The sequence below is a fragment of the Nannobrachium achirus genome (genome assembly GCF_963921795.1).
Source record: "Nannobrachium achirus genome assembly, chromosome: 20".
Taxonomy (NCBI): Eukaryota; Metazoa; Chordata; class Actinopteri; order Myctophiformes; family Myctophidae; genus Nannobrachium; species Nannobrachium achirus.
The window spans coordinates 39,007,947-39,023,208 of record NC_137827.1 but is presented as its reverse complement, the minus strand read 5'-3'; the positions used below and the strand labels follow the sequence as shown (position 1 = coordinate 39,023,208).

The window sequence follows — 15,262 nt, the reverse complement described above, 5'->3', positions numbered from 1 at the left end:
CTCCCTAATGTTTTAGTCTAGTTTTTATTTTGTTGACAAAATAGTCAGTATATTTAGTCTTAGTTTTAGTCATCACAGCTTAGCTTTTATTTAGTTTTCGTCAGTGGACAAACATTTTTCGTCATAGTTTTAGTCGACGAAATCAACACTGGCGAGAGACCAATGGCCAGAAAAGACACAGAGAGAGACAGAGAGACAGTGGGCAGACTTTTCTTCGAAATACAGTACAGTGTCCACACAAGCATGCGCACACACACACACACACACACACACACACGTACACAGAAATATCTACAGTCAGCAGTAGGTAACTGTGTGCAACAGGTACGGACAAAATCCCCTCAAAGAGAATTGGTAATATGAGATTACCTACCGCTATACATAATAAAGCTACAACTAATCCGTCCCTTATTCCCCAAACATCAGCATATTTCTCCCCACCATTCTCTGTAGCCTTCTTCCCTTCCCTCTAAAGCCGAGAGACACAAACAAATGGAAAAATAAATAAATCACTAGACAAGCAACTGCGGGAGAAAAAGAAAGGAGACGAAAAAAAAAAAAAGTAAATCCCAGACATGTTGAATTTTTTATTTTTCGTTCACCTAGTTTCCTACTAAGTAAACCTTGGGGCCGATGCAGACTAGGAAAAAAAAGGAAAGCAAAAGTAATCAATATCTTATGTTATGCGGGGCGCTTGTCAACTGCAGCTATATGTGAATAATGGATAATGGCTGCGTGTTATGAAAATAAAGTTGGAGCGGAACGTTGTTGTTAAAGCTCTGCGTCGCCGGTGAGACAAAGCAAGTTGATATGAATAGTCATGCATGGGGAAGGCTTCGCTTTTAACTGAAAGACTCACGATTACACAGTAAAATCCTCAGTTAATTCATCCATTTGTAACTGTGAGAGTGCACAAATGTAACCAAACGGACCCTTTTATCCGTTTGATCACGGTTAATGGAGATAGTGTCTCTAGGCCAGACTGGAAATATATTTACATTTTAAAATATGTTTTTGTGAAAGGAAATGGTGAACAGATGACAGAATTTCATAAAAAAATGAAGAAATCAAATAAATTCGGGATAACCACTGATCTATTAGCATCAAGAGATTGTGGAATAGTTGTCTGGCTACGCGAGAATGGAGAACATTCAGCCATGTACAGTGGTGTTTTCTTGAGGGCATGATCCGTGGCTAAGGCTATTCGTGTGGCCAGGGCATACGCCAGTGCATAATGCCTATCAAATATGCTACTTTGAAAGGTTCACGAGGGCAGACGCTATTCATATTTTAATTTCTGACAATTATTTCACAATCACAACATAGGTTTTTGAGGAAAATGGATACTTTTATTCTGCACCTTACACTACACGCCCTTTTTCTTTTTTTAATATTCAACTACATACAATTTTTATCACCGTAAAACTAACCGTACAGGAGGAGAGGTGGGGAATATTGCGCAAACTCATGCATCAATACAGGAGCCCACGGCTCAAGGAATAATAGGCGTGTTTACGAGTGCGGACAGCAGTTACTGGCCGTACAAATTGGCAGCTCCTCGGCGGTCCATCTGTATTCCTGTGCTCATTACCGCCGCACGCACCCAGGAGTCAACATGATGAGACACCACAGTCTATCACTGTGTGCAAGAGCCGAGAGGAGAGAGACGGGCCTTTATGCACTGCAATGCAGCAATGCTTATTATCCATCTATTCAGCTATTCATTGTCTGTCTTGCGCCTCCTCTGCCTCTCAGCAGTTAGCATTCACTTCCATCTCGCTTTCTCTGGCCCCTTCAAACTCTCATTCTCTCTCTCTCTCGCTCTCCCGAAGGCATCAAAGGTGCGCCTCACAGAGGCATATACGCCGCTGGTTCTCACTGGCGGGGTGCTAGGGATGGAGGGACCACCAGTAATCCAAAATCGACCACTAACTGTTATGGTAAACGGTAAATGGTGCATTTACGGTATATAGCGCCTTTATCCAAGGCACTTTAAAGAGGTGGTGCCATAGTTTTGTACTTTTTCTGTTTTTCATGTGTCTAGGAGGTTGAAAGTACTTCATTAGACCCCCTGGTGTGGTTTTTTGAGAAATGATGTATTCTCTTAGTATTTGTTTGTTTTCTCTTGGAGGCTGCCACCTTGTGGTCAAAAGTGTCAGTTAAAAAACACAGATACTAAGTATGTCACAGTATCAACTCCTCCCCAATTACCATTCACCCAACACTGTGGGGTGTGGCTATATCAGCTGGGTCACCACCCACCATGACATCCATGCATACTTAATGAACTGGGGGTGTGGCCACATAAAAACCCAATTTTAACTCTTTCTGTATACTTTTTTGGAAAAAATCTTCCTCCTAGTATAATCATAATACCTGATAATCATGTTTTAGAGGGGGGTAAAATCATGGCACCACCTCTTTAATATGATTGTGCATTACATTCACCCATTAACACACATTCATACACCGATGGCGGAGGAAATCATGCAAGGCACCAACCTGCTCATCGGGGGCAATTTATGTATATAAAAAAATCAAGCATTAAGTCTGGGGCATTTAGTCGACTAAATCAAACGAATCATTTCAGATTAATAAAATGTGACTAAAACTAACCAGAATTAAAACTACTTCAAAGTTTGCTGGCAGCATGAACACCGGTCACTGTGACATGCAGTACCTGCTGCGTGGGACTTTCCGTTGCGTCCGGGCATGCTGGGGTCGTTGTCTATCTGCTCCACCTTGTTCTCTGATTGGCTGCTGTAGCCTCTGCCGCCGCCCCCTGCCGCGATGATGAGGGGGGTGTACACGTCCTTATCCACCTGGAAGCCACGGAAGGAAAAATGTTGTTGTTTATGCTTTCTCAATCTAGTCCAGGGGTGGGCAACTTTGTTGATGGTGAGGGCCACTATATTTCCACCTTTGCTCCAGAGGGCCACATTTGTCATTCTAGTATTGGATACAATAGAAGCAAAAATAGCAGATCTACAAGCTCAAAACGTTTTGAGCTTGTAGATCGGCTATTTTTGCTTCTTTTGAATTGTAATCCTGAATTATTTTTTGTTATTTCTTAATTGGAATCCTGAAATGTAACATTTTGATTTAATTTCAAACGCATTTAGTTATATACACATGTTAACTTCATGAACCTAAATACAAATACATTGGACATAAAAAAAAGACATTTTAACACTACTATACTTAAGTCATTAAACTACTAATATAGACTGACGGAATTAAAGCAGGTCATGTTTGGAATTGTAACAGCTGAAATCAATAATATATCAGTATTCCGGTATTAACCTGCGGGCCGCATTAAGTGAAGGTGGGGGCTGCATGTGGCCCCCGGGCCACCAGTTGCCCATGTATGATCTAGTCGTTATGCCTATGGACTCCTCCCCTCACACACTTGTGTGTTATTGTCACTGCTGTTGTATCCTTCTGAGTCTGACTCACCTGCCAGCGAGGAGCCCCCACTGGGAGGATGTCTGCAACCTTTTGGACATGGAACTGCCATGTTTCTCATTTTCTTGTCAGCGTGCCATATCAACCTAACGTGTAATTATGACACCACATCAAAAATGTAATGTTTCCAACAGATTCTGATTGCCCATACTGTACATATATTTAAAAAAAACCTTCTTTTGAAGTACTTTCATACTTACATCAGGACATTGTAATGATCATAAGACTGATAAAAAATAACCCTACACTACCTATCTCCCAGACTCCCTCCCCAGTCCGAGGTTTAGAGTTTCAATGATATAGAATTATGTGCAGGATTTCATTTGCATACGGACGTGAGGGGACTGTATTATTTTAAGAGTATAGGAAGACCGCCTCCAACCACTGCACATGTACTAGTTATTAGTGTCTATTAACATACTCTACTCGAGGTTAGTTAAATTGATGTTTTATTCATTTAAATAAATTACAGATTGCAGGCTGTTAAATGGTAAATGGACTCCATTTACATAGCTCTTTCCTGACCTTTCCGACCAATCGAATGTGCTTCACCTACTTCACATACACACTAGGGCATTCACGAATAGTGATTTTTAGTATTCGAATTATTCGACCTCAAAGTATTCGAATAGTCGAATATTCGACAGGACTGGCCAAACTGTCAAATATTAAGTAAGCAAGAGGCAAACATTGTGAAAATAGCCGATCTACATGCTCACAACGCCTCGCAACAATAATTGTCTGCGGAACCGAGTCACATTAATACCTACAATTCCAAGTGCTTGTCAGGGTAGGGGTCCCCAGTTCAAATATGTTTATTTGGGGGGTCACGGCCTAAAAAGGTTTGAGAAGCCCTGGTATAGAGCATTAACAAATTCATCCACCAGGGGCATTGACAACTCATTCTTATGACTTCCTATCTAGCCAAGCTTTATAAACTATATCTTTTTTTAAAGAGAAAACAATAAAAAAATAAAAATAAGCAAATATTGGACTTTGGTGAACAACGTCGAATAGTGACTTTGATATTCGAATATTTGGTGAATGCCCTAATACACACATAACTCAAGCGGTACACATTCACACACCGGCAGTGGAGGGATCCAATGGGTTCCGTTTCTTTCTCAAAGACACACCAACAAGCAGCCAGGAGGAGGTAGGAATCAAACCAGGGAACCTTCCGGCACCCAGACGGCCACTCTTTGCCTGGCGTTGCCAGCCTCTATCACACACTTCGTTTTGGGAAGAGAGTCTGGGATTTCAGGAAGAGTTTTCATTTCTGGGGTTTGCCCCAAACCATGTGCCCCAAGCCTACAGAAACCACGTGCCCCAAGCATACAAGCCTGATTGGCCAACCCTTGAAGCTGGTTGAGGAAATAGAATCTCAATGGATCGGTGCCAGACCGTACTACAACACCACTACCACCAGGGGGTGTTGTTGTGTTCGGTCTGGTTTATTAACCAGGCAAGGCCACTCTACCTCCTGTCGGGATCCGGAACCTGAGGATCCGGATCCAACATTGATGGAACCGGAATCCGTGGATTTGCATGTTATTTTTCTTGTTTCCTTTTCTTCTTTTTTTTTCTTTTTTTTTTTTAAACCAGAATCGGTTCCATCACATTTGGAACGATTTCCAGAGCCGGTTTACCACACAGTGAGAGCTGACAATATGTGAACATCACTTCTACTATACAATCACAATAGCCGTAGTTCTCAAACTTTTGATTTCAAGGACCATAACTCTCAGAGTTACAGACCTGTAAAGGTCCATTCAGAATTCCCTATAGGAATCATTAAAGGAATTGGACCGTTAGGAGGGAATCGTTAAGAAACCGGAATCGTTAAAATCCTAAAAGAACCCAAACCTATAGCTCCTGAGCCAGCTGCCACAGGCTGCATTCCTTGAGCTGGCATTTGGGGAAAGTGCCACTTGGGGGAAAAAACACTGGCAGACTAAAGTGGACAGCAGGGCCTGCATTCTCTCCTCACTGCTTGACAAGAGCATGTCCTGACACCCAATTCGGTGGAGAACCACTTATCATGGTGTGACTTCTACTACTACAATCTTCTCTCCTAGATACCGGCAGCTTGTTTTGTTAAAATGGCAGCTAGCCCCCAGAGGGACGTAAACGATAACGCTCGCCTCATATTAACATTAAAGATGGGGTGATAAAGCAGCTATTTCTGCAGTGGGTGTCCGACTTAAGTGCAGAGTGCCTCTCACCAAAAACTGAAGCCGAAAGCAAAAAAATGAATAACTTTCAAGCACTCAGGGCAACATTCATTATACATGATGCATTATTCATTTCACGAGGCTTGTTGATGTTTTTTGTTAATGTGTTGATCTGTAGCATTAATTTTGCTACAGATAAAGACGAATGGTCAGAACTCTGGTTTAATCGCCCGACTGCACCGTGATTTGTCGGGCAGAAACGGCATACTAAATGCCACTTCTTGCGAGTGCTTTAATACGCAGCGGAAACCCTGAGCGTTTAAAATTGATTCAGAGTTAAATCCAAGCTCTGGATTTTACTGTGTACAGGCCTGTAAATTATATTTTCTCCTCTCTCCGCCTCCATTTACAGTGTACAGCGAGCGGAAAACATTTCACTGCTTCAGAGCAAGTGGAAAAGGATCAGTGCAGACAACATAACCTGTGACACCTGTATGATGAAGTAGGGCATTAATATGGGGATACAAGGTACACTGCAAGGTCAAATCCTTAGTGTTGATTTAACTCAAAAGAGTGTACAAATGGAAGCAAATGGAACCGTACGGGTCTATTCACACACTCTGTGGAGTTAAATTAAGTACTGCTTTGAGAAACATTGAAACGCGTCGCCTGTACATGACCCGATGGCTCGGGCAGTGCTAGACGGACGAGTGAATATAATATAAGCACGGAAACTGAACTCACCTTGAAAACATAGGTAGCTCCTCCCCCTCCACCCCCGCCCCCTTTGACCTGGGTCCTGTTGACCATGGGGCCGCTCTGTTCGATGCATATCTTATTCAGCTGGATGTTGGACTGCAGAGAGAGGGAGAGAGGGAGAGAGAGAGAGAGAGAGAGAGAGAGAGAGAGAAAGAGAGAGCGAGCGCATGGAATAAATTAAGACTTGAGGTCAATTCTAAAAAAAACTTCTAAGGGGTGTGCAATTGTTCAAGTACTATAGTCAACCAGACTATAGTACTTTCTTCCATCTTTCCGGATAAACTTTATTTTGCCACGCTACTCTTCCTCCCACAGTTTTGGTGGCACGCACTTGGGCTGTATGTCAAATCGACCGGCTTCATTTTCAATAACTAATGACATGCTAATGACTGAATTCAGTCATGGCGACTGAGAACTTTAATCCATGACAGAGCAGTGAACGCGGGCATCAAACTATGAGATGACCGTCTCGTGTGTGGCTGCCCAGTGAGTGTGCCAACACTGCTTTGAGAGTCATCTCTGATCTGATAGCATGAAACCCATGTGTCTGCACATACTCACACTGACTGCAGTCAGTGCACACACAGTCACACTCGCTAATGATGTTTGCTTAATTGCTCGTGCTCTTTCTTCTGCTGCCGTTCTTCTCGCTGACTCGGACTCACTCCCCATCTCACGCGATCAATCACCCACTCTCATCGATTCCCACTCACCCTCGTCTATTTAATCGCAGACTCAATCGCTTACTGCACATGCTGTTATCCTCTCACTCACTCGCCCACTCACCCACCCACCCACTCACTCACTTATTCACTCATTCACTCATTAATTAATTCCTGTGTAACAGCCAACACAGGCAAATTATTTCTCCCCAGAGTAAATTTCTGCTTTTTTGTCAGACTTCTGAATTTCGAATAACATGTCACATACATGATTGATAAGCATGTTACATAATGTACAAAATATATGTTCGTATATTTCCATTCCGTGTGGGGGTGCGTCAGCTAGGTCGGGAGGTAACAGGGTGCATGGGCAAAAAGGTTTAGTCAGAGAGTTAAGAGTACAAAAGTATTATGAAACAAGGTGAGCCGAGTGCTTCGGAGTTTAGCATATGTGTCGTGTCGTGTTTGAGGTGCTAGAAATGAATATAGGATTAAATCAGCAAGGGGTCCCATCGGGAAGTTCTTCTCACACACTCAGAGCCAAGGATAGGAACACAGTTAAAACATTTTTTTTTTAAACTGCGTTCCTTGGCTCTGAGTGTGCGAGAACTTCCCGATGGGACCCCTTGCTGACAAAAGTATTATATTGGAATCAAGATATACTTAAAGTGCCAAAAGTAAAAGTACTCAGTCATTATGCATTATGTCGCATTTCACAAGTTCGTCATGTAGTAAAGTCTTTTGAAAATAGCAGATCTGAGCTTGTAGATGGCCTATTTTCAATAAGTCAAAAAATTCAAAATCTTCAAAGTAACTAGTAACTCAAGTTTTCAAATAATAATTCTAGTGGAGTAAAAAGTAGAACATTTTTCTCTGAGATGAAGTAAAGCAAAGCCTTGCAAATTTGAAATACTCCAGTTAAGTCAAAATACCTCACAATTGTACTTGAGTACAGTACATGACATGTACTTAGTACCAGTAAGACTCCCTAATCAGGAGATAAGCGACCGTCAGGTCGCATACACAAACTTTAGGAAATGGTTGCCAATCCGGAGGGAATATGGGAAATGGGACAGATCCATATTGATGACATGACTTTATAGATACTGTACTGCTGTGTGTGATTTTAGGACAAAATCTGTAGGATCAGTGTCCAAAAATGTGTTTTGCAAGAATCGGCCTCATGGTGGCGCTAGAAGAGGGCCATGTGAAAGATGAGGGGTGGGGGTTGGTGGTTTGGCAGCCAAGGAGTGTGCCAAAGTTTGGCATGGATTGGGGCAGCGGTGGGTGAGGTTTCCTCCGTGCCTCTCGCTCTGGTGCTTTAGCTCTTTCACCTGCACGGACATCGGAACAAGCTCTCTCTCCCCTCTGACTCTCTCTCCGCTTGTTCTGCCAGAGTAAAGCAGGGGTTTGCCGTTGGCCTTCTCTGTCTTTGATTAATTGTTTACGACGGCGTCGTCGCCTGTACACTTCCTTGCCCTTTTCTCACCCTTCCGTCCCGTTGTGTTGTTGTTGTTGCTGTTGTTTTTCTACTAGCTGAACTGAGGGGTCTGTGTCACGACCGCAGGGGTCATCAATATGTCCGTACACGGACGAATGTGTCCGTGGCAAGACTTGGTCTTATCCGTGGCAACATTTAAGATGTTCTTTTTTACACACCATTATAATGTTCTTATTTTGATCATAAGACCCAATTAATGTCAAGTCTCCAAGTTTTCTATATGACACTTACTATGACTCTTAGGAGTCTGACTAGTAGTGGTTCTCAAACGTTTTATTTGCAAGGACCCCCATCACTCTGAGAGTGTACAAATGGAACCAAATGGACCTGTGAGAGTTACAGACCTGTTATGGTTATTCAGGGTTTTCGTTGTATGTGTTTCTGGTAATATTATTGTCTTCTCATTTTGTATGTCCATGGCAAAAATAGAATTTGACAATAAGGTCCACCACAAGCCAGCATGGTGATGATGACCGCTCCTATAAACACTCACAGGTACTGTAGGCCCCTTTTCCACCAAAGAACTTTGGTTCTGGTTTTGATTCTTGGAACCTTGTTGCTTTCACGGAACACGGCCGCGAACCTGCTTGCCTTTCCACCCGTTTTTAAGCACCAGTTTTAGGCATCATAGCTAAATGGTTAGAGAGCCCTAAAAAAGTATTTTTTAGGTTCCAGTTACGAACAAACTTTTAGTGTTCTGAACCATTTTCAGTTGAAACACTCCCCGCCAAATTAGACGGGGAAAAAGAACCGAACCGGTTCAACTCCGGTGGAAAGGGGTTCGGTAGAGTCCCCTGGGTCCCTTTAACTGCCAGTACTCCTTGTTGCTACTGCAAGGTGATGGTCCATACTGGTACTGTGCCAGGTTTCAGGTGCAGAAGATGAAATTACGTATTTATCCACCATTTATCCCTTTCTTCCCCCTACTTTTTTGATAGTAGCTGTCCCTTAAGAAGCTTCTTCCCTGCGTTGCAAATTCTCGCAATCATGCTCTGCTGTGGGCAGAGAGGGATAGGAGGCTTGGCTGCCGTTTTGAAAGCCCCACTGGTCAGGTTTCATCCAATCCAAGTTAAAATAGAAATAATATAAAACCAAAAAAGTCTGCTTTTTCAACTGCTACTGTTAAGTATCCAACTCCCACTATTAGCTGCCGCCGTTTCCACCTGGCCACTCTGGGCTTCCAAATAGCACCGTTTGAGCTCAGCTCCAAACGGCTGATCTAAGTTACTCTTTGTAGTCTATTTGTAACACGTGAACAAAGGACTATAATTTGAGATTTTCAACGGTCAAGGTGTGTTGTTTTTCTTTTCTTCCATTAGTTTTATGTAGGCCAGTACACTCCCAGCTTGAGAATCTTGCTGCACAGTTTTTAACATGTTAATAAGGGGTACAGTTAGCAATACTTTTTTAGTTAATGTCCTCAAACTAATGATCAGGACAGGATACCAATTTAAAGTGATGACACAAAGAAATAAGCAGACAAAACTGGAACACTATATTTTTTTTCAGGTGAGCTGGGGGGGAGACAGGGAGACGCCTGTTATTTAACAAACACTCTATAGCAGGGTTCCCCAATTAGTTTTCCCCAAGGGCCGAAAGGTACCAAGCCGAGGGCCACAACATTGCGGGAGGCAACGGCGGCGTTCCTGCTACTCCAGCGACAGTTCAGATATCGTCATTGTTGGGTGAAAATCTTGTATGTCCAGAACCGTTTGTTTTGAATTTTTAAAATGATTTAAACTAGTGAAAACAGCCGATCTACAAGCACACGCCTCGCACCGCGAGGCATTGTGCGCTTGTAGATCTGCTGTCTTCACTACTTTTGTGCGACGGCCTTGTATGATTTGCGAAAGAACGTACACATTTGGAGATACAAGATTTCCAGCCGACAACGACGATACACTAGTGTTGTTGCTGCTCTTATACCACCATTATTACTGGGGTTGGTGGAGGCCAGACAGTAGCCCCCCGTGGGCCGCAAATGGCCCGCGGGCCGGCTATTGGGGAACCCTGCCCTATAGCAATGATTACTATCAATCAATCAATGAATCAAAATGTTTGTTGATATTCCTCTCCATCCTAGCAAGAAGCTCCTGCTCAGGCGCGTCACCACCAGTCATTGTGAGTACGACGGGACACCCCCACTTTCATAAAAACGTGATCTCTCTGGCTATATTAGAGTTGGAGTAATGATGGATGCTATGCTGCTGCTGGCTAATGTAGCCTACACTGTTTGGGCTAGCGTTGTGGACACATTGTATGGGTCTTGAAAATAGCCGATCTAGAAGTTCACAACGCAGCGCGAAGCGACTCGTTGTGAGCTTGTGTAGATCTGCTATTTTCACTACTACTAGTTTGGGTTTAGTTTCTCTTGGTTCACAGGCTAAAACGTTTGGGAACCATCATGCTTGCTGTAGTAGACAGTGGTGTAAAATTAAGTAGATCAACTGAAAAGCTTTTGGAACTGAATGATTATATGAAACCGGTGTTGTCTGTCTGTTGGTACCTGCTGGCTGGTGCATGTGGAGAGAGGCAAAGGGAAAGTGTAGTGTGCCGTTCCCGATTGTTTAGCAAAAAAATAAACCGCGGAAACCCGAATAAAACACGATCAAAACCGCAAAAAAACTAATTTTCGGAGACGTGCACGCGCGAAACTCTTTTCACACTTTTGGGGATTGTTCCAGGTAGGAGGCTCGCTGGGAGAAAGCCCACTCATGTCGTTTTCCACTCTTATTATTTATCCTTTCCAAAACTTTGGACCCTTTCTCCTCCTTCATACTTTCACCCAGAAACGTCATTCAAACTTGAAAATGTCCGTCTTCTGTGGGAAGCGTGGGCGTCTACTGTATACTATAGTATAGGGCTATACTATAACGTCTTGAAATGTTTCAGACTTTAAAGAGAAAAGGAAAAAAATATACTGTATATATATATTTCATTGAGGAAGTCAATGGAGAGGCAAAAATAATAATGGAGCACTGAAAGCACTGTTCTTCAGGAAAAAAACTTTCCAATCCTCCCTCGTCATCCCCATTGTCCAGTTTGACATTCCCGCAGTCCACATTTTTACTCGTTCTCAATTTTAAAAGGCAACAATGCAAACAAATCTCATTCGGTGCAATACTTGCCTCTCTTTGGATTCTTCCTCTAAATCAGTGATTCCCAAACTTTTCAGGTCGAGACCCAAAAGCGGGATTAGGAACGATTCATACTCCATTTTAGTGCCGAATTTATTTCGGTTCGGTTCAGGGAGTCACAAAATCTCGGTGGCACGAACAGCCGAATTAATGACGGTACAAGCTTTGCGAGCTTGTAGATCAGCTATTTTCACTACTTATTTCTATTTTATTTAGCATTTATGGGATTTCTAAGATTTGTTTGTTTTAAAATGTATACAATTATTCAAAATGAAAAAAAAAAAAAAAAAAAAAAAAAAAAAAAATATATATATATATATGTGTGTGTGTGTGTGTGTGTGTGTGTGTGTGTGTGTGTGTGTGTGTGTGTGTGTGTGTGTGTGTGTGTAGGAAAAGAAAATGGGATTTTTACTTGAGTCGTGACCCATATAAATTGGTCCGTGACCCACAAATGGGTCCCGACCCGCTTCTAACTCACTCACATTGTCTATCATCTCTCTATCTGGCCCTATACACTGCTGTAATCGGCATGTGTGTGTGTGTGTGCATCAGTGCGTGCGTGTGTGTGGCGGGCCAGTGAGAGTGATTGACAGGCGGTGTTGGGGCAGGGGGGAGGAGGGGGGTCGTACGTCTGCATGCGAGAGCTGACAAGACATCCCTCTGGATAGACTCTGTTTTCCCCCCTATCCACTCCACGGGCTGGCCTGTCACCGTGCCACTTCTCATTTATAGTCAAACGTGTGTGTGTGTGTGTGTGTGTGTGTGTGTGTGTGTGTGTGTGTGTGTGTGTGTGTGTGTGTGTGTCAGGGACATCCTGGGCCCCTGATTCAGCCCGGGAAAAAGAGTTGGAGAGGCCCTCATTGCGCGCTATAGAGAGAGATCTCTCTTTATAGTGCTGCTGCTACTCAAAGATTTGCCATTTCAGATCATGACAAGTGACAAGCCAGTGGGCCAATTACATGAGTTATATTTCGTTGTTGTCGGGTGGAAACCTTGTATGTCCAAAACCGTTTGTTTTGTATTTATCATTTTGAAAATGATTTAAACTAGTGAAAACAGCCGATCTACAAGCACACAACGTCTCGCACCGCGAGGCGTTGTGTGCTTGTAGATCTGCTGTTTTCACTACTTTTGTGCGACGGCCTTGTATGATGAAGCAGGGAGGGCTTTGCTTTGCGAAAAAATCTACAAATTTGAAACTTGGAGATACGAGGTTTCTGCCCGACAGTGACGATTTACTTTGTTGGCCGCGCAGCCCCCAAAATGGAACGAAGGCTGACATTTTATTTTTATTTATTTTTCCTAATGGACGGCCTGGACCGTCCGGGAATGAACCCGCCGTTCGGGGGTTGTCCCACATTTCCCAATGGCCAGCACGTCCCTGTGTGTGTGTGTGTGTGTGTGTGTGTGTGTGTGTGTGTGTGTGTGTGTGTGTGTGTGTGTGTGTGTGTGTGTGTGTGTGTGAGGGAGCAGGACACAGAGAGAGAGGGAGACAGTGAGTTGGGAGACAGGGTGCTACAGACAGAATAAGTGAGTGTATTTGTAGCGATTGGGGAGGTATCATTTCCGTTCCGGGGGAGGGGGGGCAGGCTAAGGTGTGATAAACACGGCTCGGCGCGGTGGCACAAATCACTTCCCGAGCTCCCACCGCCCTCTTAGGAGAGCGCCGTGCTCCCCGTGCTGTCAGAGCCGAGGTGGAAATAAAAAAGAGAAAGAACCTTAAATGACTCCGGTCGCGGAAACAAGACGGGCTTCCTTTCTGAATAACCTGGTGACCCCCGGCATGGCAGACCTCTGTCTGTGAAACCTACGCTCGCCCTGACTCACCCCAGACAAAACAAATATCAAAAAACAACCAACAACGTGTATACCCAGTACACCAGGAGAGGTAACCAAACAGCAACGAAACGATGCTTCATCTGTGTGTGTACCCGCACCAGGAATGTAGCAAAAATAATGATTTTAATTATGTATCAATGATTTGCTCAGAATAAACAAACAACAAACATACTACACGTGTAACTGCCGGTATGTGCATGGAGTGGTTACAAATTTGGATCCAAACATGATACAGACGTAATGATGATCTGAGGCTCGCGTTAAGATTTCATCCACTCTGCAACCGAGAGCTCCTCAAAATCTGGATCCATTCCCTACTGCGAGCCTTCCAGAACTTGTGTGACAGTTTGAAGTTTGTAAAAGATTTCATTTATGAATGGTAGAGGGCTTTCTAGAGATGGTTTTCAACCGCCGGCTGAGTGGAGATGGGAATAGTGGACCTATGCTGTCAGCAGAGTAAAATGGAGGATAACAGCTCCTGACAAAAGTAGTCCCTGGTGAAACAGCAAGTAGAATGTATTAAAGGAAGTGTGGCGGCTGTACTTTTTACTTTTTTCTTTTTTGTGGGGGAGGGGGTCAAAGCATCTATAGGTTTTACAGTGGTGAATTATAGTGTCATGATTTAATTCAAGGTGCATTAACCTAAGATCGAGATCTAGATGCTGTATACTAGATCCATGTACCAGTTGAAGACCATGTACAGTATGTAGGTGAAAAGCCAGACAACTTTGCATGTCTTGGGAATATCAGTTTGGACCATACACTTGGTTTCGGTGAATGCATCACTTCTACATCCCCCAACTCTTGTCATTTCCATGCCGAACCATAATTGAACCCCATAATTATGCTACTTCAACAACAGATGTGCCATTTCAAAACGTCACATGTCCTGCCACTGGCAAGACAGTAGATTTTCAGGGGATTTGCAGAACACTGAGTTTGCAGATCAGCAATTTTTGCTATTTTCATGACCTTCTCTGACTTTGAAGTTTAAATCTACCTATGAAGGTGGTTTCTGCTTTTCAATGGGAATGGATTGGTTTCTTGCCATTTGCGAGTTTCAGCAAAAAATACACTCCATTTTCCATAAAAATCAGAGAGGCAAAACAGGGAAAGAAACCTGTGGAAAAAATGCATTTCCAGGAAATGTTCTGGAAAAGAGCAGTACAAACGGAAGAGTTGAAACGGCACATCTGTAAGTGTCCAGCTAGCACTCACAATAGCAATTGACACTGATTATTTAACCACTTAAACCCCAGCATTGGTATTGTGAGGAAAGCTTCCACTGACAATAGCAGACCGACAAGCTCACAATGCGACGCAGCGCGTCGCATTGTGAGCTTGTCGGTCAGCTATTGTCAATGGAAGCTTTCGCCACAATTACAGAAAACAGAAAAGACACTAGCATTGAGCCCTGAGGGACTCCTGATACCCATATGGGGTTCATGTGGTTAAGGACTCACGTTGGGACAGGCGTCCTCGCCGTGCTGTCCAACCAGGATGTGCAGCAGCTGTCCCTTCTGGAGCAGGAAGTCCCCGGTGATGTAGATGCCATGTGACCTCATGGCCAACACGCTGCGACCACCGGCCGCCCCATACGCCGTGATCCTGTTGACACGCACGCACACACGCGCACACGCACACGCACACACACACACACACACACACACACACACACACACACACGTTTGTATTACTACTATGTTTGGAGGACTTCAACATTTA

The 15,262-nt window shown here is 43.5% G+C and overlaps 1 protein-coding gene across 1 annotated transcript in view; it reads right to left on the bottom strand.

Moving 5' to 3' along the window:
- Positions 1 to 15,262, bottom strand: part of alk (ALK receptor tyrosine kinase) — a gene marked incomplete at both ends in the record, with an annotated part of 854,498 nt that overhangs the window by 46,213 nt on the left and 793,023 nt on the right. Inside the window, 3 exons of the mRNA XM_080751036.1 lie at positions 2,681 to 2,822; positions 6,384 to 6,494; positions 15,001 to 15,145. Coding sequence (XP_080607162.1) covers positions 2,681 to 2,822; positions 6,384 to 6,494; positions 15,001 to 15,145 — 398 coding nt within the window. The remainder of the gene's footprint in view (positions 1 to 2,680; positions 2,823 to 6,383; positions 6,495 to 15,000; positions 15,146 to 15,262) is intronic.